Source organism: Ostrinia furnacalis, unplaced genomic scaffold, assembly GCF_004193835.3.
Source record: "Ostrinia furnacalis isolate ACB-3 unplaced genomic scaffold, ASM419383v2 OfSCF7680, whole genome shotgun sequence".
NCBI lineage: Eukaryota > Metazoa > Arthropoda > Insecta > Lepidoptera > Crambidae > Ostrinia > Ostrinia furnacalis.
In genome coordinates this window covers 169,667-193,994 of record NW_021137919.1, presented here as the reverse complement: position 1 = coordinate 193,994, position 24,328 = coordinate 169,667, and the positions used below count along the sequence as shown (strand labels likewise).

The window sequence follows — 24,328 nt, the reverse complement described above, 5'->3', positions numbered from 1 at the left end:
TATTTATTTGTTGGAAAAAATGCCTGTTTATATTGTTAACAAGTGAATGCCTTGAAAACTCGATTCTTATTGAATAAAGTAGCCAAGATTACTCACGTCGCCTTGAACCTCACCTATATAGTTCGTTGACTGAGCAGAACTTATTTTTATCTTATTGCTATAATGCTAAAGTTGCCAACTGGATGGCGCACTTTACTTGTTGGGCTCTAAAGAACTAAATAAATGCTTTTAAGTATTTAATTACAGGAATGTTTAATATTGGCCGTGATAGGTGTTCTAGGTTTCATTATAAAAGGGGCAAAGTGATAAAGTCAAAAGTCAAAATTCCTTTATTTGCATGGACCACAGAGCATGGACTATTAAATAGTGCTTACAATACAAATAATGAGGTGGAATTGTGTAAAGCAATCGTAATCATTTGACAGTTCATAACGTATGATTATTCTGTCAAACGCTTTGTTTAACTGACTTTATCGTACGTTATGAACTGTCGAATGATTACGATTGCTTTACACAATTACATCTCAGATATTAAATTAAAAAATATAAATAACTTTAGGTATAGTTATGTTGCTATGGAGCCTTTACATGTCTCATTATCTTTTTGATAAAATGGGCATTTGATGTATTACTTAACCCCTTCACTTCCTACCACCACGATAAAGAGGGAAGAAAGGGTACCTACGTAAATAAGCGTATACTCGTATTACTTTTAACTCGCTTAGCGTCATAATAACTTTTTGTCAGATTTTTTTAGATTATCGATTTCACAAAATCAGAAAGCGGTAGTAGCCCGTTTCTACCCACACTATTTTTTGTGCTGCAATCTAACAACTTGTCAGATGTCAGTTAGTCTAGTTATTCTCAAAGTGACATTAGCTATGTTTTTGTAGATATTTTTTTATGTATTTTTGACCAGTTTAACACTAACCAGACAGGTATTTTCTGTTTATTCATATATTGAAAACAAGCAACAATGTTTTTTCTTGTTTTTTTGAATTTTTAATTAAATTCTTGGAACTTTAGACACGTCACAATGAAGATATCCTTTTTACTTCTTTGCGGAAATAATAATTTGAATGTACGAATAGGAACTTGCGCTGGTACTGATTCATATTTTATTTATGTTTCGAAGCCGTGGAAAGGTTAAATTAAAATCGCTTCATAAAATCCTATCGCTTTTTAGAATCAAAATAACTTTTATACTAATTTCTAGAAGTGAAATTAAAATAAAATAAAGAAATGAAGAAAATGAAGGCATTTGTATGAGGATGACTGATCCCTTCTTCTTTAACCAAAGTTTACGAACGGAACCACGTGGAAAAATCTAGTTTTAGACGAAAGTATAATAATTATTTCCAGTTCAATTACAAGTTATCATTGACATTGAAAACAAACCTGGGTTAATTCAAGGCAAGTAGGTTTCAGTACTTTGCATTCGAATTGAGTAGACCTATTTTTTGCTCATTTGCAGCAAACTTAAGTATTTTAATTAAGTGTCTGGGCTGAAAAATAAAAGTAGGCAATGTTATACGAGTATTGTTCCACTTGAAATCATTTTAAAATTAATTAATTCCAATTTGCCGCCTTATTGCAGTTTGGTCGTAAGATATTTCACTTTAGTGTAGAGCATTTTTATTATTGTCATTTTTTAGATTCATTCCTATAAAAAGTAGCATTTTGACATCTCTTAAAAAGTTTGTAATTTTTAGATTGTGGTGTAAACAAGCACCAAAACCAACCTTTTCACTTCTGACAAGGGTTTTACATTCGTTCGTTTCAACCAAAAGACGCCCACTTTCCACAGCGATCGATCATACGCTGCTGCATCCTGGTGAATTTTATAAATACTGTGCACGAATTATCCTACTTATAATAAAAATAGAATGCAATAACAAAACATCAAACAACGCAGATTTCCAAGGTTATTATTATTGCTTTCAAAATCATACGAGATAACTTCCCCAAACTAGAGCGAGAACAAAAAATATGTATTGTTTCCGCGAAGTGATAGATAAAACGAAATATCAGTCGTATTGATACGTGCCGTGTTTACGTCACTATGACGTCACGAGTGAACTGTAAATTTGGGGGGTCAAGTGTGAGGTCTACGCAGTTACAGTATCGAATTTCTTTAATTACACATAACAACATGTTTTTTAAAGTAGTTCGTAGTACAACTGATATCATTTAATATGGTGTCAGATTTCGTAGTCACAATTGATGGGATAACACTGGTGTCAGATATTAATAAGCCACCATATTTGTAACAATGTGGGTTATCGTATTTGCCCTCATCAGTTGGCGCTAATGTAGAGTAAGGTCCTCTCGCTCGTTTGTGGCTAAGAATGTAGCGCCAACTGGTCAGCATTCTTCTTCTTGTCGTGTCGCCAATAAACCTACACAGTGTCAGCCCAAAACTGGGGAACAAAACCACACTTGCACTCCAAGTTTGAGCCATCTAAGAATCTCCACCTGAACAGATTGTCCTTTTAAAGTCTTATTTAAAGCGTCGAAGCGGTAGGAGAACGAGTAATTTCACGTGAGCGCCAACTGCAGGCCACGAATATTGTACCCCCAATGAACTGATTGATATAATTTTCTCTTCAAATCACGGAATCATAATCGTATTTCGTTTTAAATCTGCAATGTCTAATATAAATTGCGAGCAAATTGAAATGTGGTTTATCAAATGATCATGAGTAACTCCATGACCACTGGACCACGAAGGCTAGTAATTTTCTTTAATTCCAATTTTCTTCTAATTTCGTTGCGGATCCAATGACGGTTTGATTACTCTCTCTTATTTAGAACTTATCCTTCACTGGTTCTGTATCATTGGAGGTCAAACTGTATCTTGGCTACATAGGAGTTATCTCACATATTTTTTAAAAATATTTAAAACTGTATGCCAATCTCTGTAATCCTACCACCATGAGTTTACATTAGGTGCACGCTTGCGACCGCGTAAGAAATTCACTAGTGGCCGCCCGCGACTTCGTACGCGTGGATCCCGTTTTACCCCCTTAGGGGAAGAATTTTGAAAAAACCCGTCTTAGTGAGCACCTACGTTCTAAAAGGAACCCCCATGCAAAATTTGAGACTCCTAACACTTATAGTTTCTGAGATATTTTGCGATGAGTGAGTCAGTCACTGACCTTTCGCTTTTATTTTAGTAGATTATGATAAATCTTCATAGATTAAATTTATTCAATACATTCGCTAGATGACGAGGACCCTTTAGATCCTATAGTTACACAGAAGTTATAGTGGTGGGAAAGAAAGGTGTGGTTTTGCTTTGAATAAATTTGTTTGTTAGAATGTGATAATCAATTGCCACTTATTACACAAGCATTGGAGTTACTTCATCAGTTTTCACGTGACTCCTTCATTAACGACGGAGTTATTTATCTGAATTGAATCCAATGCCATGCATTATCCTAAATAAACATGCGTATTGTTTGCAGTTATTTTATTACGGTGAATAGTGACAATGACGTTGTTTTTAAACTTATAAGAGCCTATGTAACGTCTATATACTAGTATTAAGGCCAAGTTAAAATATGTTAGACAGTTACAATTTTTTCTCATCTTTGTTATAACTTTTGTTTGATACTTAGCTAAAATTCATGATTATTCGTAAAATAAATCATAACACGATCATAATTCATTGAAAAATGATGACTTCAGTATCACAATCATTCAACATTGTAGATCATTATGCATGAATATTCTACTGTATTTATGTGGCATAGTATGCTATTGATAAATAAGATTAATATTTTGCATTGACGATAAGATCAGAGTCAGACATAGATAAGAATTTACAATATTTATGTGTTATCATTGCAGCTATGTCTTGAATGCCTTGAATTTTCCGAATTTTCTTCACTTTTTTAGTCTATCATTTCAATTAATCATCATCATCATTTCAACCACAGGACGTCCACTACCAACTGTGCGATGTGGAAGTCATTGGGGTAGGCCTATGTTCAGCAGTGGACGTCCTGTGGCTGAAATCACTTCAATTACCTAGCTTCAAAATAAGTAGCGTTTAGGCTCTTACCGAAGAAATTGGAATAAATAAATATCTAAAGCCTAGATCTACTAATATGCCGTCCACAGAATACTATTGCAGCGTTGTTCTGGATTATATTATAGATAGAGCATGACACACACTTTGTGGTTGCCATTGCTTCAACTATTTCAACATGAGTGCAAAGTCACAGGCGAGGCTAGAGTTTAAATAAAGTACATATATCTAGTACTCAAAAGGTCTTAACATATTTTATTGTAGTTTCTATTTTAACAAAATCACTCGCATAGTTACTGTATTTATTCAGTTCATGCAATGTTTGCGTAGTACGAGAGTGTCCTCTAAAATCATTATCAAGTTTACGTATGAACTGCTATCTTCGTACATTTATTTTGATTTCAGATTACTTGAGGATAAAGGAAAAACCGTAAAAGTACCACTTCATAAGTAGAACGACCCCCAACGAAGACTGATAATGTCGTAACATACATCTACGATATATATGTCGCAGGCAAATTGTATGATTCCGCATTTTACAAACGGCGTCGTCAATTCACAAACGCTCGCTGTTCTATGAAATGCCGAAGGCAAAATGTAAATTGCCTTGGCACTTTATAATATGCCAAAACATTTGATAGCCAATTCAATCGCTGTTTACAAAATGCCGCGGCAAATTGAAGTATTTAGTTCTTTTTCTCACCACGCGAGGCGCTGCTAATCAAAACAAGAAAAATGGCGTCGGATAGTGGTTTTGTGATACAGAAAACAGTGCAAATTCTACGTATTCAAAGGACTTTTCACAAAAAAAGACATTTATTATACTTAGTGAGTTAAGAAAATTTTACGATTCACAAATAGGAGCAGTGAAAAAGCTATGGAAAAATAAAATAGTTTTTGAGGTTATCCGGCACGTAAAACACGCTAAGGTGACAATGGAATCTGGTGCTTGGAGGACTGCTGCGGAATATATTGGTATAAAAAATTGTGTTATGTCTTCTAGACTTCTTCTTGGTATAATTAAAATATAAGACTTATCTAAAGGACTGACTATCGAAACTTATTTAATGTCATATTTTTATGTACCTACCTATAGGTACGTCAATAGTTTAAATTATTCTAGTGTTGTTTTTGTTACGAAAATATTTTAATTACTTTAGGAGTAGCAAGTATTTTAGGTTTGTCTTACTTGAATAGATACCTACCTGATTTCTGAAATTATGTCTGATTTGTCCAACGTGTGTTTTATGATGGTCACCCTATTGCAACAATCATAGTCGAAATTTTATCAATTGAACGAGTTGCCAATTTGCCTTCGGCATTTCATAGAACAGCGAGCGTTTGTAAATCGACGACGCCGTTTGTAAAATGCGGAATCATACAATTTGCCTGCGACATATATAAGAGAAAAGTCACTGACTCACTGACTCATCACGAAATCTCAGAAACTACAAGTGCTAGGAGTCTCTTTTGCATTGGGTTTCCTTTTAGAACGTAGGTGCACTAGGCCGGGATTTTGCAAAATTCAACCCTTAAGGGGGTAAAACGGGATCCACGCGTACGAAGTCGTGGGCGGCCACCAGTAATTACTATACATAGTTTAAAGTAGGTATCATGGAATTGATACATATGAGTATCTGTAAGACGGATCACTGTGTGAACAAGTCAGATTATTGAATATCTAGTGAATTATGTAGATGCTATTTAATGTTTCCCAAACTTGCCCACTAAAATCAATAGAGTGCTCATGAAAATCGACGATAATTGTCGAATGGATGCGTTTGTCTTTCAATGATCCCGAAATTAATTTCACAAACGTGTCGCGAATATTCTTCTATGTCCTTCCCTTGCCAATTGCGAAGTTATTTTATAAATAAAGTCATAAGACTATTATCTTAATATTCTATTTTTGTGTGTTGCTATTTCATCAGACTTCTGTTTTAACAATGACGCTGTAAAAAGGTGCATGTTATATTCCAAAACGTTAAATAAATATTTTCTGTTTGTGAAAGACAAACGATCTGATATTTTTGTGACATTTTCGGTGTGACATAGTCCAAATATGAACTTGCTGGAAAATTTGCAAGATAAAAATGATTGTTCTGTTCTGTTACTATCTGGTTCAAAAGTTACTGCTACCAAGGGCTTCACATCATCACGCTAACGTTTCGTGACTCTCATGATGATGATTTCATCATCATCACTTTAGCCACAGGACGTCCACTGCTGAACATAGGCCTCCCCCAATGACTTCCACATCGCACGGTTGGTAGCGGCCTGCATCCAGCGCCTTCCTGCTACCTTTATCAGGTCATCTTTATCGTGGCAAGCTGCGTTTTCCAGATGATGATTTATTTAATCCTTCAAGCTCCGCGAATCTAGACACAATAGATAATCAATTGTTATGACATTAATTAATGCCGTCTGGGACTCAATCGGTAACATGTATATTATTTACATATGGCATTCTCCTCCAGTTAACCTTTGGGCTAAGCAGAAATTAAATTGAATTTGATTTTATATCTTAAATTGCATAAATGTTGCTTTCAAATTAAAGAAGTTACTTACTTAATGAAATTGGCTGCTAGGTATATCTAGTTTTAGGTATAGACCTAAATCTGTTATGCGGGTTTAACCGAGCGTAACTAGTGTTGAAAGAATTGAAGAAAGAAACATTCTTTTTATAAGGCATGTGTCAATAGCGTCAGCAAAAGAAATTATTTACATAAGATTTTCAAGAGTTTTTTTAATCTATATTAATGGCCTCTGCCAAATGACTTTACCAAATTGTAAAATCCTAACATACGCAGATGACACGGTTCTTCTTGTGCATGGGGATACTTGGAAGCATGCCCGTAAATTGACTGAAGGTGCCCTAAGTGCTGTTGCTCAATGGCTTAATAGAAACCTATTAACTCTAAACGTGAGCAAAACCAAGTATATTACCTTCTCTGCTTCTGTAACTTCACAACCAAAGGATCCTTTTGACGTGAAAATTCACACATGTGATGAACATGACCAAACCTGTTGCTGCCTATCACTGTCGCGTGCCAATGACATTAAGTACCTGGGTGTCCACCTTGACAGTACTCTTAGCTGGTCCACTCATATTGTTAATTTGACTACGCGCCTGCGAAAAGTCATGCCGATCCTGAGAAAATTGAGAAACTCAGCTGATATAAATACCCTCAGGATGGTCTATTGTGCAATAGCACAGTCCATGGTGTTGTATTGTATCCCTGCCTGGGGTGGAGCCGGTGTCACTCATCTTATTAGACTTGAAAGGGCGCAGAGAGCTGTCTTAAAAGTTATGACCGGGAAACCATACCGTTATCCAACTGCTCAATTATATGCTAATTGCCAGGTCCTTTCAGTGAGACAGCTTTATGTGCTTCAATTGATGTTACGCAAACATTCCTCGCTTCCCTTAGACGTGACCCTACAAAACCGGCGCACGACACACAGAGTATGTCACAGTGTACCTCATAGAACTGCTCTTGCGAGTAGACAATACTATGTGCGTTGTTCATTCCTTTACAACAAAATAAACAAAATCCTTGATATTTACACTTACCCACGTAACAAATTCAAAATTACATTGAAAAATTGGTTGCAAGATCTCACATTTCACGAAACAGAGAATCTCATAAAGTCGCCATAATTGATTGCAGTTATAGAGAGAAAATTGAGTGGTTGTCTATCTTTTACAGATAAAACCGATCCCAAGATCTACATCGCAGGGCTCTTTCTTTCTTTCTTTCCTTCTTTCTCTCTTACACTCACTTGTTTTAATATGCACTGCACACGTACGTACAATTTCAAATACATATTCTACTCTCTCTTACACACACTCGACACACACACACACACACACACACACACACACACACACACACACACACACACACACACACGACACTCACACACTCACAAGTAGGTACCTATTTACCAAAAGCTATAGTACTTAATTAAAATTATGTTTGGCATCATCAACTAAATTACAACTGTGAAATTAAATTGGTGGAAGAATTAGCGTCTGTCACACAGTTTAAATGTAACTAGTATAGACGTTAATGATCCCTATCTTAATACAGCTCCTATTGTTAAATGTAATTTTTTCGTTAAGATACCATGTGCATTGTTAAAGACACAATAAAGTTATTTATTATTTATTTATTTAAAAGAGTTTTCAGACTGGCTCAAAGTTTGGCACTAATCCTAAATATTACTTTATCGGTAGCTATGCCAAATATTTATGTCAAAATTAATAAAATATTAACAACCATAATCCAATATATTATTACGATGCAAGAAGCTACGCAGTAAAACAATCTTATTTTATTTAGTCATTTTTACATGTATTTTAAAATAAGTGCTCTGAAAAAATCAGCAAATGTTCATGCTGAGAGCTTTATTGTAGTATTCGTAGGTACAGTCAGCGTCAAATAGTTCGTAATACCCAAAGTAGCCAAAAAGTTCGTCTTTGTTAAAATTGGAATAAGGTTGTGTTGTCTTCTTTTTGGCTTAAGCCCAGTTTCTGATTCGTAGTTAAAATAACCAATAGTCAAATTTGACAGATGTCAAATGACAAGTAGTTAAATAACAGGAAAAAATGTTTTTCGAACAATGGTTAGCTTGACTTTTAGTACATTTTATAACTATTTTTTTACATTTTGTTAATATTTAACTATTAGTAATAAAATTTAACAATTAGTTATTTTAAAAAAACTGGGCCTTAGGGTGTCATGAACTATTTGACGCTGAGCGACATAGCCTAAGCTCACACATAAAGCTAGATGGGTATCGAACCTGAGACTGGAATCTTAACGCAAACTACTAAAACGAAAACGACACAACGACAAAAACAACAAACGCTTTCCGCTATAAGACAAACCACAGCTTACGAAGAGCAAGGAAATTTCCGCGTAAATTAAAATCTTATCAGAATACGAGATCTTGAAGAGAAACAACATGGCGACCTTGCATTGTCTTCAATGAAGTTTGGCAAAATAACTGTTCTTTGTAGGGCTGTACAAAAACTAAAACAGGTTATTTCTTTTTAATTCGTAGTATTTTTCGATATTGCTGACTTTTTCAAATCAATCTTTTTATTTTTGTTATTGGAAAAACACTTGTAGGCAAGCAAACTTCGTCTCTTGTGGCTTATTTTCTTCTAGGCAATCTTAACTATGTGCTGGCAAAATGAATTAATTTCAATATTTTAGGTAATTAAGAATGTATGGCTTTTAAAATCTGGCATTAAAATGAAGGGCTTTGCCTAAAAAAAAAGAATTTGTATAACGGTATGCTCTTTTTTTAACTTGGCCTTATTTTTCCGAGACGATGAAAAGCTCACCTGCATTTTGACAGCCCTAAATTACGTAGATGTTTAAACTGTTATTAGCTGAATTCCTTGTATATTTAGCAAAGAAACATTCCTGATGACGTCCCGAGGGTGTGCTGCTGTGACGTCACCGCAATAAAAACGAAAAATAACTTTCCCGGGGCTCAATAGTCTAAATAACTGGTTTTCCTATTGTCACAGTTCATTAATCTCAAATTAACTTGTTTTTTAGGGTTAATGACATCGTCGGGATATCAAGAGTATATAAAATAAGTTTTGTATGTTGTAAATAGGATGGAGCGAAGGCGTCAATAGTATCTCTCTACATCTCATAAGTAAAATTGAGGTTTTACTCCTAATTTTTTTTGACTGGGTGACTCGGGCAATATTCCACCACGAAGACCAATGCGCCCAAAGGAATGGGTGGAGAATAATCATAGTACATCCCTAATTTAACTTGAAATGTAGAGACTATTTTCGTACGAACTAGAATATGTAGGTATCATTTTAAGAGCTTAATCTCTCATCATTCGTTCTCTATATTGCATAGAGACGGGATCAGGTTTGGTAAGGCATAGCAACCAGACGGTTATAAATAAAACATTAATATACAAAAACCGGAACGTCTGTATGTCCACGCAGGGATTGAGTGCACAATCGATAGATAATGTTGGTACATTTTTTGACTGCTAGTTTATTGTTTTGGCATTTTAAATAGTTATCTTGCAAACCACACAAAGTAACATTAGTGACAGATCAATTTCGTAATAATTTTAAGAATTGCGTAGCGAATTAATATTAACAAGAAAGAACATGGCGAAACGATCGTGGAGCTGTCAGGAGGTGTTACTTAGTTAAGAAATATTGATAGTTAGTTTGGCTGGGTAAGGTCTACCTACCCGTATCTCACTTTGTCTTTTGATTTGGCAATTGTACCACTGCTTCAGGACAATAAATGGGCCAGTGCTGAGAAGAAGCAGCGCAAGAAACTCAGACACTATTGTCAGCCTCTTTTTCAAAGGTTGACAGGTTTTCAAAATACATAGTTATAAATATTTATGCGAGCTAGGCAGTTCGCATCCCAAACATTTTAATCTTTTAAAAAAATGTACCTATACTTACCTCATAGTTTGACCACAGATTGTTGCTTTAAAATAATCTTGACTCTACCAAGTGCAATAAAGTGTTTTAGTTTATTTTTGTAAGTAACACCTACCTACGCAATTAGTGCATACCTATTCTTAAAGTAAATTAAACTCTACCTATTCTATTTTGCAAAATTCACGCCTACTGTTATTTGTAAAACAAACAAACAAAACATGGTTCCTAATTCCTAAAGTTCATTAACTTAGTAGCATAATAAAAACATTTCTAAATAAAAAATAACTTTGTGTCATTTACGAATACTCTTAACAAGACGTTGTAGTATCATTACTTGCCTTAACAATCCTATGTTGTTATATGTATGTTCACTTTCACGTGTCAAATCACTCACACCCAACGCAACACTTCAAAAACATTAAAAAAAACACTTCACTCTCCGACCATACACTATACACTTTCTATAAAGTTCGATAGTAAACACCGAGTCGATGGTACGCGTCAAAATGCCCGGTCACCACGAGGGAAGAGTGAAGGTAGCGTAGTGATGGACAGCTAATCTAAAATCTATCGATAAAACTGATGTTATCGTATGGAAATGAGAGGTTAGTGAAGGGTAGATTGTATTTTATCTTTATCTTTATCAAGACAATGCACAGATTTTACTTGAAGAAACTGTTTTTGTAAATAAATAAGTACTCAAAGTATTCAAGGCTAGTTCAGCAGAATACTTACTGATAAAAACTAAAAAAGAAAGGCATAAAAAGGGCAAATTATTTTAAAAGTTGTTGGTTTTTAATGTGCACATTTACGGTATTGTATGGAAACCATTATAATATACAAATTTTTTAGTAACATCTACCGGAAATCGTACGTTCGACGCTTCGTTAGTGTCTTGGTGCGACGTCATAAACGAGCTACAACTACCGTGTTTTATTTGGCCAGAGCGCTAAAACGCAGTCGTAAAATTAAGACAGCATGAACTGTTTGCCTTCCGTATCATAATGCTGCCAAAAATATTGATTAGTTTTGTCTTCAGCTTTTCATGAACTGAGCGACGATAGTCGAATGGCCGACTCGTGATCCCAGCAGGAACGCGGGTTTGATCCCAGCCACCGCTCAACCATTGTGGTGAACCCACTCGTAACACTTTAAATCTTACCACGAGGGAATAACGGATTAGTAATTAGTATGTATTTACGATTATAATTATTGCTAATATTCTTTTGAAAAAAATACTTTCGACTCTAGTACATCCCTAGTATTGTGTGAATTCTCTAACTGTTGTGTTTACGGGAAAGAACTAGAATTATTCCCGAGACTGATTACCGCGTCGCAGATGTGTGCAAGGGCAAGGGCGGTTAATTGGGTCACTTGGAAGCCAGCCAACGCTGGTTGCCGGCAGAAAACTACTGTTTCATGAAGCTATGCTGTTAAACTCCCCCTTCTTCTATTTGTTTCTGAAAATATGGATTCAAGAGAGATTAGGTACGACTGCAAATTTTTTTCTATCGATTTTATTTTTAATCTACAACGAGGAAGCTCTTGGCCTGCATCTCACCTAGTCTCGCCGTGTAGGTAAGGACAATCTGTTGATTCTTAGATGGCTCAAAGATGGAGTGCAGACCAGGTGCGGTTTTGTTCCCCAGTCGATGAAGCACATGATGTCGTGCCCTGAGTGCCCGAGCAACTGCACGCAGGCAATGACATATACTATAAAAACATCTTAGCACGCAGGAGGATTTAATGAATGCTGCCACGCTGCTGACAACGCCATTCTTTTAGCAGTGTTTTGGGCTGACACTGTGTAGGTTTGTTGTCGACACGATAAGAAGAAGAAGATAATGTGTAACTAGACCCAAGTTTATTTGCCTATCGACCTGTGTATTTCGATATCGACCACCACTACAGACATCGATACCCAGTGTTGCATCACTCGCTTGCGTAAGAGACTTTCGCCGTGTTTTTGCGAACATTGCAGTTTATTTATGCCTTAATCTCAGGGCATCGAGGCCGTGGCACACATTTTGATGTAATGTAATCGAGCATGATCCTTGTAGGGTTCCTTATGGTAATAATAATTATACTAGAACTCTGTGGTCCCATTTAAAGTGTGTTTAAATTTTCTCATAGTTGTCGCGCCAAGTATTTTATAGCAGGCAATGACAATCTTCAGTTAGACGTAAGCTTGCCTTAAGGAGCAAAAAGGTAGGTATAAAAGTAGCTCTTATGTTTTAACTATGACATCTATTTACCACCTCTTAATTGAGCAGAACTTTTAGCAGTTAGCAATAGACAATGCATAATTTAGCTATGTGCTTTCTCATACATAAACGTATGTTAACGTTTATTATTTGTAGCTAAAGCCTGGTCCTTGAACACGTAGAATCCCGTCCAATGACCCCAAGCTACCCATCCTTATCGCTCGCGCGTAATTATATTGCTGTCGCGAATGTGCGACGGGCGCCCGCAGTGAGTGTGCGAGCGCGACAGCAACATAATTACGTGTGAGCGACAAAGATGGGCAGCTTGGGGTCATTGGACGGGATTTTACGTGCTCACGGACCAGGCTTTAGGTTTGCTTATAAAAACTGTTCGTACTAAGTAGCTATCAAAACTTAAAACTTTGTCCCAATTTTAGGGTGGTTTAGCCATACCTTCTTTATAGTTTAAATAAGTTGATTCATTTCAACATAGAGTCACTCTACTAAGCGTGCGATGATTTATAGACAGTCAAGAAGTCTGGACATTTACACTGCGCTTCTAGTCCCAAACTAAGCAAAGCTTGTACTATGGGTACTAGACAACGGTAACGGTATACCAAAAAAAAAATATTTAAGTATATACATATATAAACATACTTAAATACTTTTTTATGCATAGAAAACACCCAGTCCAATGCAAACAAATAATATGTTCATGCACACAAATGTTTGTACTGTGCGGGAATCGAACCCGCTACCTCCGGAATAGTGGTCCATTTCGAACCACTACACCAAACGGCCGACAAACTGATGAACTGTTTTAATTACCTAAATTAGTAGCTACTTATTGCCTACCTTGAAATAAAACTAACGCTTGTTACTGCTCTACACAGGACCCTAAAAGTTAATAATCTAGCAATTTATTCCAGCCTAGCTTAAGCTCTTAAGCTTTCTCGCTCAATAATAAGTAATAACCGCTTTCTGTCTTGTAAATGCATCAATTTATCATAATGCATCATAAAACCGACGTTTCTAATTTTTATCATAATTGAACGGCACCAAAACGGTTTGTTGCAGGATATTACCGACTGTGTTATTGTAGAAAATTGGAGATTAATTTTTGTTTTCCTTTACGTTACGATGGGGTAAATTTCCAGTCATTGGACTCTACGAGTTATTGAACAAACACCCGTTGAACTTCCCTAAAAATGCAAAGTACAACTAACTCCACTCAACTCCATTTTATCCCCATCAGTAAGAATCTCTTAGGCTGAGTTGCACCACCTAACTTTGACCGTAACTATGACGATAATCGGTGTTTTTTGTATGGAGTTTGATAGATTTTTGACGTTTGTCAAAGTTAAAGTTAGATGGTGCAACCCACCCTTAGTTGTTTGAAATAAATGTTATTTTTAATTAATTAAGGCTGAGTTGCACCACCTAAAGGCGGGTCCAGACATGTATCATTTGCCCGATCCGATCACCGTATCCGTAATTCCGTATCGTCGACGCGTATCATGATCGCATATGTGGACGGGTTTGAATTACCCGGTTATTACCGGTAACTATAACGATAACCGGTGTTGTTTGTATGGAGTTTGACAGGTTTTTGGCGAGAAACTGTCCAATGACTCCACTACGTGGCCCTTCCAATGACTTTTTTACCCTATATTATTTTAAATGGGTCAAGTAGCGCAATGGTGATAGTCTAGTGACGAGGAAATTCGGGTTCGATTACCTGTATGATTGATGAACCTTGAAGCTAGTTTAATAAGCTTTTGCCCGCGGCTTCACCATTTCGTTAGTCACAGATCGTCATAAATTATAGCCTATATGTATATTATTCTGGGTTATAAACAATAATACTGTAAAGTTTCATCAAAATCCGTTCAGTAGTTTTTGCGTGAGAGTAACATCCAGACATCCTGACATCCAGCCATCCAAACTTTCGCATTTATAATAGTAGGATTATGTTTTGTTTTCAAAATGGTTCAACCAAACTGGGAATAATTACCTACACTTAAGTGTTCAATTACTTCGTTTGCGACACTGTAATTCAACGCTGAAGCTCTACGATTTCGTATCTTAAGCACTTTAAACATATCTGCAATATTACGAAGCGATATCGCATTATCAGCCAATTTGTCTATAGCTCAGCAGGTGACTGGTAGAGCCTGTCGTTGCGACATGCGCGTGCGCCTTTCGCCATAGCTTTGTCTGGTTTGAAAGGAGACGCTCAAGGCTGTACGCAACTTTAAACCATATCGATATCGACTATTGACGTCTCTTTCACTCATACCAGCATCCCCAAAAGTAAGAGAGAGAGATGAAATTTAAATTAGTTTTGGTACTACTATGCACTCTATGATAGTAATTTACGTCAATAATTGTCGAGTGGATCGTCTTTTTGCTCGGACATGCTCTGAAAATCATTAACTCATCTCTCGTAGATTAATATCCTACCGGTAATTTGTTTAATCATAACTGTAAAACGAAGTATAAAATGATGATGATATTTTGCGAGATAACTAATAATTCAGAATCTAAACTACCAGAACCAGTACAGAATTTATGAATTAATATTAATTATAATTATTTTTATTTTATTTTTATTATATTTATGGAGGCCGCGTACCGGAAAACGCAGAGTGGGACGTCCGCCCACAAGGTGGACCGACGACCTGATAAAGGTAGCAGGAAGGCGCTGTATGCAGGCCGCTACCAACCGTGCGATGTGGAAGTCATTGGGGGAGGCCTATGTTCAGCAGTGGACGTCCTGTGGCTGAAATGATGATGATAATAATTTTTTGTACAATAAGTGTAAACCGTATAGCTATTGCCAACTTAAGGATTTAAAACACTTTGAGATGAAAAATTAAAGAAAGTATTTTAATTATCGACCATTTATGACTTTTTTCTTATAACTCAATAAACTGTTAAACAGAATATTAACAGTTTTGATTTAAAACTTACGTAACTTAGAAAATATTGAAATAAATTTAAAATCCTCCAAAAAGTACAGTCATTGCCCATTACTTACACTAATTGCCCACATCAAAGCACAGTAATTGCCCAGTATCTTAAAACAAAATAATCAATTTTAAAATGACAAAATAGGCTTTAAATAAACAAAACAAAACATTAAACTTATATTCTAGTAGTACAGTCTTCAAAATTTCAAAATAAATTGCGTTTGGCCTTATATTAACTATATTATCAAACATTTCTTGAGCTGATGTTGATGAGTCAGAATCGACAGAGACAGAATCATCTTCAAAACATAGATGACGCAAAAATTTGAATTTTATATGTAAATAACTATATGTATTTATTTTATTATCTTCTTTGATATCAGTTCAAGTGGTTGCTCAGAATGTTCAATTAGCTGTTGGTTATTCTTCCCTTAAGTTGAATCTATTTCCTTACAATTAACATTTTCACTAGTAGATTTAAAGTAGGATTTTCATTTTTAGTATTTGCGTTTGAATTTATAATCAATTTTTTTCAAGCCAAACCATATTTTTCAGCAATTTATCTTGTAGATAAATTGTTGGATACATCTTGTACAGCTTCGATCGCTTTTTGCATATTTTCTATGCTATATTGAACTTTTGGAGTCTTTGGCATACTGAAAATGAAACATTAAAAGCCATTTCAATATTTATGCCTGTAAATTGCAAAACAAGTCTAGCAATTAGCAACTTAAACACTGCTACTGCATGGTGGCAACACTCTAATAATAATTGCCCTGGGCAATAACTATACATTAACATATGGCAATAACTGAAATGATGGTGGGCAATAACTAAAAATATACAGATTTACGTGCAGTGATTACCCACCGTTAAAATGACCGTTAGAAATCAAATTTCATCAGTTATTTTCATTGATAATGGAGAAAACACTTATAATTTCATCATGACTATACACCATTAGTTGAATATTAAATAATTTGCAAAAAAAAATTAACCTCTAAGCAAGTAATTCCTTAGTAAAATTGTTAAAGTCTTTACCTGTTTGAGTAACATTTTCACCGGTCTTGACAAAATCCGCCATAACTGTTTTTTTTAGTGTTTCATATTGCAAATTTTAAATCTACTGTACATTGATCTCGGAGCCAGCTACTTAGTACATTCAAATCTAACTAGAGTGATTCAAAGTCAGCACCTGACAATATTATTCTTAAAGCGGGCAATCACTACCAGTGGGCAATCACTCTCTGGTTTACCCTATTTACTTTGTTTTATTTTTTGAACTGCATTGAAGCGCCACTTTATTTAATTACAGCAAACAAGCGCGAAGTAGAGAAATAACTAACATTATAATTCTTGGCGTGCCTTTTCCGTTAGGTAACAAACAACATAATTTCCAAATTACTGGAAGATAGTTAACACTCGAGATATATTAATAAAATACAGTATTATGCTCGCTTATCTATTTTTTTTTACATTTCTAAGGAAACTTAAAGCTAATTTTGTTGTGTACATTTTACATTGGTAACGTATCTTCTATATCGTCGGCCGTTTGGTGTAGTGGTTTGAAACGGACCACTATTCCGGAGGTAGCGGGTTCGATTCCCGCACAGTATAAACATTTGTGTGCATGAACATATTTGTTTGTATTAGACTGGGTGGTTTCTATGTAGGTATAATAAGTATGTATTTACAAAAAAAAGTATTTAAGTATGTTTATATCCGTTGTGTAGTACCCATAGTACAAGCTTTGCTTAGTTTGGGACTAGAAGCGCAGTGTAAAATGTCCAAGTTTATTTGTTAATTATAATCCTCTTCTTTTCTACTACGTACTACATCTTATCTCGTTGTAATACAGTCTATTTTGCAATGTTTGTGCTGTCAATTGACTGTTTAAACTGTACAGACTATACTACAATCAAAAGGGGACCTAGGAGTTTAGGTTCTACAATTTGATGGAAACAAGAGGTGGAGATTTTGGAGTACGTTAGTAATCTTTCAATCGCCGCCAACCTATGCGTTAACATTTTCAGCGAAACACAAATAAATGACTGAATGACTACTTTACTTCACAATAAACAATTTGGTTTTACCAAAGGTAGAAGTACTACTGACGCTGGAGTAGCACTACTGAAACACGTCTTTGATGCTTGGGAGAGTAAAAAAGACGCTGTTGGTATTTTTTGTGACCTTTCAAAAGCGTTTGATTGTGTAAACCACCAAACCTTACTAAAAAAATTGCGACATTATGGTGTTTTTATTTGTATTAATGGAACTGAGTCTTCTGGAGCACCTCTTACCATGGGTGTGCCACAGGGATCGATATTGGGACCTTTGCTATTTCTTATTTATATTAATGACCTTCCCTACTTTGTAAAAGATCTATGTGATATTGTGTTATTTGCTGATGACACATCTCTCATTTTCAAAGTTGATAGAGGTAAAGTAAACCTTGATGATATAAATGACACACTCTCACAGGTTTTGCATTGGTTTACTGTTAACAACTTATTGTTAAATGCAAACAAAACTAAGTGCATTAAATTTACCTTACCTAATGTGAGGCAGGTTCCCACACAATTGATGGTGAAGAATGAACCATTAAATAGCATAAGTTCCACAACATTCTTGGGAATCACTTTAGACTCTAAACTTCAGTGGGGTCCTCATATTGAAACCTTGTCAGCAAGGCTCAGTTCAGCTGCTTTTGCAGTGAGAAAGATAAGGCAATTAACTGACATTGAAACGGCAAGGCTAGTTTATTTTAGCTATTTTCATAGTATAATGTCATACGGCATATTGTTGTGGGGCTCAGCTGCGGACATTGAAACTGTGTTCGTTCTGCAGAAGAGAGCAGTGCGGGCCATTTATAACCTTGGACCCCGATTTTCCTTGAGAGAATTCTTTAAGGAGATTAATATACTGACAGTAGCTTCACAGTTCATTTATGAAAACCTTTTATATGTTCGCAAAAATATAGAGCAATTTACTAGAAAGAGTGATTTACACAAGTTCAATACAAGAAACAAAAATAAACTTGCCGTTCCAAATTTCAGACTGCACAAGATTGGTAATTCATTTATGGGGAAATGTATTAAACTTTTCAATAAATTACCACAAACTGTTGTAGAATTGCCCATTCATAAATTTAAAGCACATATCAAAAGCACCTTAATGAAAAAGGGCTACTATAAAGTTGATGATTATATAAAGGATAAAAATGTTTGGAATGTTCAACTACCTAGCTCGCATTAATACTCGTACTTATGACTATAATTTGTATATTTTAAAGACTGTAAAACCTTGAAAAGGAGGCTGACAATAGTGACTGAGTTTCTTGCGCTGCTTCTTCTCAGCACTGGCCCAATTATTGTCCCGAAGCAGTGGTAGGGTTAATATTGGGACGTGTAAAAGCGCTTTTTTAAAGCCTATTTGCAAAAATAAATTAATTTTATGAATTTTAATTTTATTTTACTGTTTACAATTGATTTAGAATTAAAACAATCAAAGAAAACAAACTTAATTATTAACTACGGAAAGGATATTATTATGTCCAGTAACTTGATTAACATTTACAGATACCTAACTCTCCACGTGTTTATTACAAACAAATATAAATTCACATTGAAATATCACAGGTATTTATTAGGTATTGTGTTTGCATTGCTATTTACCGTGGTAACAAAATGTTTCTTTCTTTCTGATCTACACAGTACTGAATAATATATAAATATAAAATATATATTTTTTGCGATATGACTTTGGTAAGGTCGTCGGTCCACCTTGTGGGTGGACGTCCCACGCTGCGTTTTCTGGTACGTGGCCTCCATTCCAGAACCTTGCTGCCCCATCGGCCGTCAGTTCTGCGTACTATGTGCCCAGCCCACTGCCACTTCCGTACCGTGAAGGTAGCGGGAAGGCGCTGGATGCAGGCCGCTACCAACCGTGCGATGTGGAAGTCATTGGGGGAGGCCTATGTTCAGCAGTGTACGTCCTGTGGCTGAAATGATGATGATGATGATGATGATGACTTTGGTAAGTAGGTAAAACCACATATTTTATGTGTTTGAGATAAGCACCGAAGAGGGTGCATTAGTTTAATCCTTTTGATCCTTTTTCACAGGCTCAATAATTAATGACTGAACAGATTTCAATTCCTCCAACTTCAAGGGTTTCCCAACCACCTCTTCTTCTATCTCCTGCAACGTCCTATCTTTGGTCTCTGGCATATAAAAGTACACCATCAGCAGACAGTATATCATTATGCCAGCATACAGGGTGTAAGCTCCATATATTCCTATGCTATTCATCAGATAAGGAAAAGTCTTCAGGTATACCACCGTATTTATCGATATCAGTATAAAAGTAAAACCACCCGCTATACTTTTATACCTCAGGGGAAATATTTCCCCTGCTATGACATACGGCATCGGCAGAGTGCAAGATGTCACGAACACCATCTGAAGATGCATCAGAACAATGCCCACTGTTGGAGATGTCAACACAGAATCACTATTCGATTTCCAATACGTATACGCGGCGATGACGAGCAAAACTACAGCGTTTAACGCAGAAAACACCAAAAAAAAATTTTTTCTCTTCGTTTTCATTATTATCCATATAGCTAGAGCAGCACCAAGAAGTCTATTGATGTTCAAGCCTAATGCGTGCTCATTATAACCTTTTCCTGTAATGTTTTCTATGAGATCAAATACATAAGTGTTCAGTAAATGACTCCCAGCCCACTGCCCTACGGTATACACATGGATCATGATGAATATTGGTTTGTAGAACTCTTTCTTCACTATAACACTTTTGAGTTTTATAATTTTTTCTCTGATCGTCATTTTGGATTTGAATTTTCTTCCAAGTTTCAACTGGTGTGTGATTTCGCTCGCTTTTATCATATTTGCTAATTCTTCTTCTTCGTCGTTGCCTCTAAGCCACCTGAAGGCGCGTTGGCACTCGTCGTATTTCTTCCTTGTTATCAACCAACTGGGTGTTTCAGGAGAGAGGATTGCAACAGGTAAATTGGCGATTGCCAGTCCTGCTCCTATGATGGCGTTTGTTCGCCAGTGTAGGTACAGGCCTGTGCCATGAGCCAAGAGAACGTTGAGGGCTGACAATAGTCCCGTGAACATCAAGAATGATCCTCTATATTTTGGGCTGGCGTATTCTCCAACCAAAATCGGGACGAGGATCAAGCTCGATCCCATAGAAAGTCCTTTAAAGAAGCGGCCTATGAGGAGCAGGGTGATGTCCTTGGCGAAGTAGACGGCCAGCCAGCCGATGATCGAGGCAAGAATACTGGCTATTTGACTGAGCTTCCGCCCCAGGCAGGCCATCGCGATTGAAACAAGCATGCTTCCCAGCAAGCCCGCTATAGAGGGAACAGCAGCTGAAAAGGAAAATAGATAGAGTGAATAATGCTCTTTCCAAAGTATTAGACTGGTTTACAACTAATAATTTGCTATTAAACGCAAAAAAAACCAAATGTTTAAAATTCACTATGCCTAATGTCAAACAAGTTAATACTAATATTACAGTAAATAATGAACGCATTGAACTGATAAACTCTACTGTCTTTCTAGGTATTACCCTAGACTGTAAATTACAATGGGGCCCCCATGGTATCCTTCCGTTTGGCCAAATTACTTTTCGCCAAATTTCACTTCGCAAACAACTTATCGCCAAAGTTTCATTTCCCAAATGAACTTTTAGCAACTGTACTTTTCGCAACTAATTCATTTGGTCAAATTATCATTTGGCCAAATTTTACTTGGCAAATGTTTATATAGCAAATGTTTTANGGGTGGAACACTGAAATAACGAGATGCCATCGACTTTGAAGCTTGCTGCATTACACGGCTATGAAGCTGGCTGGCTTTCCAGTCATAAGCAAAGTTTTCACCCATAACACCAGCAGGTAAGTCTGGGTTGTTGCTTGGGCTGCTGAATGCTTCAGTTGCAAGTAAGAAGACTTTAGCCATATCGGGTTTAATGCTTTGAGGGATAGAGTCGAAAAACTCATATCCTGTCATTGCTTGAACCATTTCTTCACTACTATGATTAAACCCAGCATGAATAAGCTTACGTGCAACGCCAAGTAAGTGTTCATCAAACTGTCGGATTGCGCCAAAATCAAGCAGAACGATTTTATCCAAGATGTCATTGCCATTGCCTAAGCGAACGAGGTAATTACCAAAGTTCGGGTCGGTCTGCATTTCACCCCATTCAAAAATCTCGCGTACCGCAATTTCAAGTGATGCTTCACCAAGTTTGTTGCGACGTTCTTGCGGCAGAGATAGCATGACAGGGCTGTTAATCGGCACGCCACGCTCAAATGTCATACACAATACTTGGTCTGTGCAGTAGCCATCTATAATTTGCGGCACGATGTAGCGTGGGTCTTCTTTTAAGCGAGCAGCAAAGCGGCGTGTGGTTGCGGCCTCAATTTTATAATTGACTTCACGGTGCATCATCTCACGAACTTCATCGAACCATTGGTCGAACTCGCGTGTTTGCGGCACCATACGTGTCAGTTTAAGCATGTTTTTGAACAGGCTCATGTCTGAGTCAATGGCTTCAGCAACGCCAGGATATTGAATTTTCAATACCATCTCTAAACCATCAGACTTACGCGTTGCACGGTGGACTTGTGCCAGTGATGCAGTGCCCAGTGGCTCATGATCGATTGTTAAATCATCTAGCTTAGAACCCAACTGGCTGTGTAGTTGCTGTTTTATCGCAGGCCACGCTAAAGCGACTGTTTGGTTATTTAAAGTATTTAAGGCTTGCGTGATTTCTTCAGGTAGAAAGTGTTCACCATAAAGCGCCATCATTTGGCCAATTTTGACGATAGAACCTTTAAGTTTACCTATTTCAGAAACAAGATAATCGGCCTGTTCTTTCATTGCTTTTTTGCGTTTCTTTTCTTTTTCTTCTTCGCTAGAAAACATAGTTGTCGCATTAGAAGCAGCCCAACGTGTTCCAGCAAGCAACGAAGCTTTGGCAATCGATAAACGACGATCCATAGAGGAGGTTTTCAGTTGTTTAAGCTTATCGTTGTGATCTGACATAATTCAGTAAAATCCTTTCATCAGCAAGGGCAGCATTTTAGATTGTAACGGATAATATCGTGTATTCACGTATTAAAAAAGTTCAACTTGCTGAATCTCGCGTTAAAAAAGGCCATAAGTGTTAAGCAACCATCTAAATACAGCCTAATCGGGATTGTTACATACGAAATTTTACTTTAAGTGTGTTTTTCTGAATCAATTCATCTTTATGCGTTTGTATGTGTTGCAGGATCATCTCTTGTACCGGTTGGTGCATAAATCCATGTGCATAACCTTTAACAATGATGATGCTCGGCAGACTAAAAAAAAAGTATCGAGCATCTTCAATGGTTGCACATTCATAGATCCCTTGCTGCTGTAACAGCTTTTGGAAATAGGCTTTTTCAGTGTCGACATGATTGTTTTCGGTGTCATTCCAATAGCGTTCACGCATCGCCATTAAGTTGTTGTGTTTATAACTCATAAGTTTGGGGAATATTGGCAGAAGAACTCACTTTATAATAAGGCTGTTTGATCAGGTTTCAATGCAAAGCCTGTGACTTCATGTAAAAGCTGTGAGGTGGAAATTTTATAGGGGGGCTAGTATGTTCATACAAAATAGGATGCTATATTAAAGCGCTACAGCACGCAGATGCTGTGAATGCCTAGATTAAAAAATCAATGAAGAAAATTTGCTTTGGGGAAAGGAATTGAAACAAATATTTAGTGCGTTGCTTGTTGTGGGATTATTTAGTGGTTCAGCCTATGCAATGGGCCCAACTAAAAAATATGAAGCATGCATGAAGCAAACTGGCAATGTGTTGAGTGAAATTGATGCATGCATGAGTAAAGAATATAAAGCACAAAAGAAACGCTTAAAGAAAGTATTTAAGCCGTATATGGCGAAGGCTCCTGTAGAAGAGCAAGGATTGGTTAAACAGTCTCATCAGCAATGGCTAGTGCAGCGTGATCAGATTTGTAATAACAAACCTATCGTGAAAAATGAAAAGACTGAATTACAGCGTATTTCGTGTCTGATGCAAATGACGCAAACCCGTGCAGATATGTATGAAGCACGTACAGGCCGTATAAGCAAATAAGCGCAAAGCGTATGAAAATGTGTTTGCTGTGCATCAAAACATTATAAATCATAGAAAAACAGGGTATCATAAGGCGTTTTTATTATGACCTTGGAGACGCCTTTAGTGGATCGCCCGACTATTAGCCCTGAACATATACAGGAAGCCGCTGAAAACTTAAGCACAATTCGTGATTTTATCCGTTTTGGAGTGACAGCATTACGTCAATACGATGCACATTTAGGTCAAGGTACAGAAGACTATTTTGCTGAAAGTTCAGCGTTGGTGTTACAGACTTTATCTTTAGATTGGAATGCGGATGCTGAAATCTTAGAGTCGAAGCTACTACCAAGCGAAAAGACAGAAGTTTTAAGCTTATTAGAACGTCGTATTAATGAAAAAGTACCGACTTCATATTTGCTTAATTTGGCATATTTTGATGGCAAGCCATATTATGTCGATGAACGTGTACTGATTCCACGTTCACCGATTGCAGAATTGATTCAAAACCGTTTTGCGCCTTATTGCTTAGGTGAA

At 36.6% G+C, this 24,328-nt stretch overlaps 3 protein-coding genes across 5 annotated transcripts in view; 1 reads left to right on the top strand and 2 right to left on the bottom strand.

Annotated features, from left to right (window-relative positions):
* The window catches only part of ST3 (sugar transporter protein 3), a 42,992-nt gene extending 31,996 nt beyond the window's left edge, over window positions 1-10,996 (bottom strand). The window contains exon 1 of the mRNA XM_028322637.1: window positions 10,817-10,996. The gene's annotated coding sequence lies outside the window, so the exon portion shown is untranslated. The remainder of the gene's footprint in view (window positions 1-10,816) is intronic.
* The window catches only part of LOC114365923 (facilitated trehalose transporter Tret1-2 homolog), a 96,500-nt gene that overhangs the window by 32,413 nt on the left and 39,759 nt on the right, over window positions 1-24,328 (top strand). The gene's annotated exons all lie outside the window — the stretch shown is intronic.
* Window positions 19,613-24,328, bottom strand: part of LOC114365922 (facilitated trehalose transporter Tret1-like) — a 56,409-nt gene continuing 51,693 nt past the window's right edge. For all 3 annotated transcript variants that reach the window (XM_028322642.1, XM_028322641.1, XM_028322643.1), the window contains exon 3: window positions 19,613-21,052. In XM_028322642.1, the coding sequence (XP_028178443.1) occupies window positions 19,752-21,052 (1,301 nt within the window). In that variant the 3' untranslated portion in view covers window positions 19,613-19,751. The remainder of the gene's footprint in view (window positions 21,053-24,328) is intronic.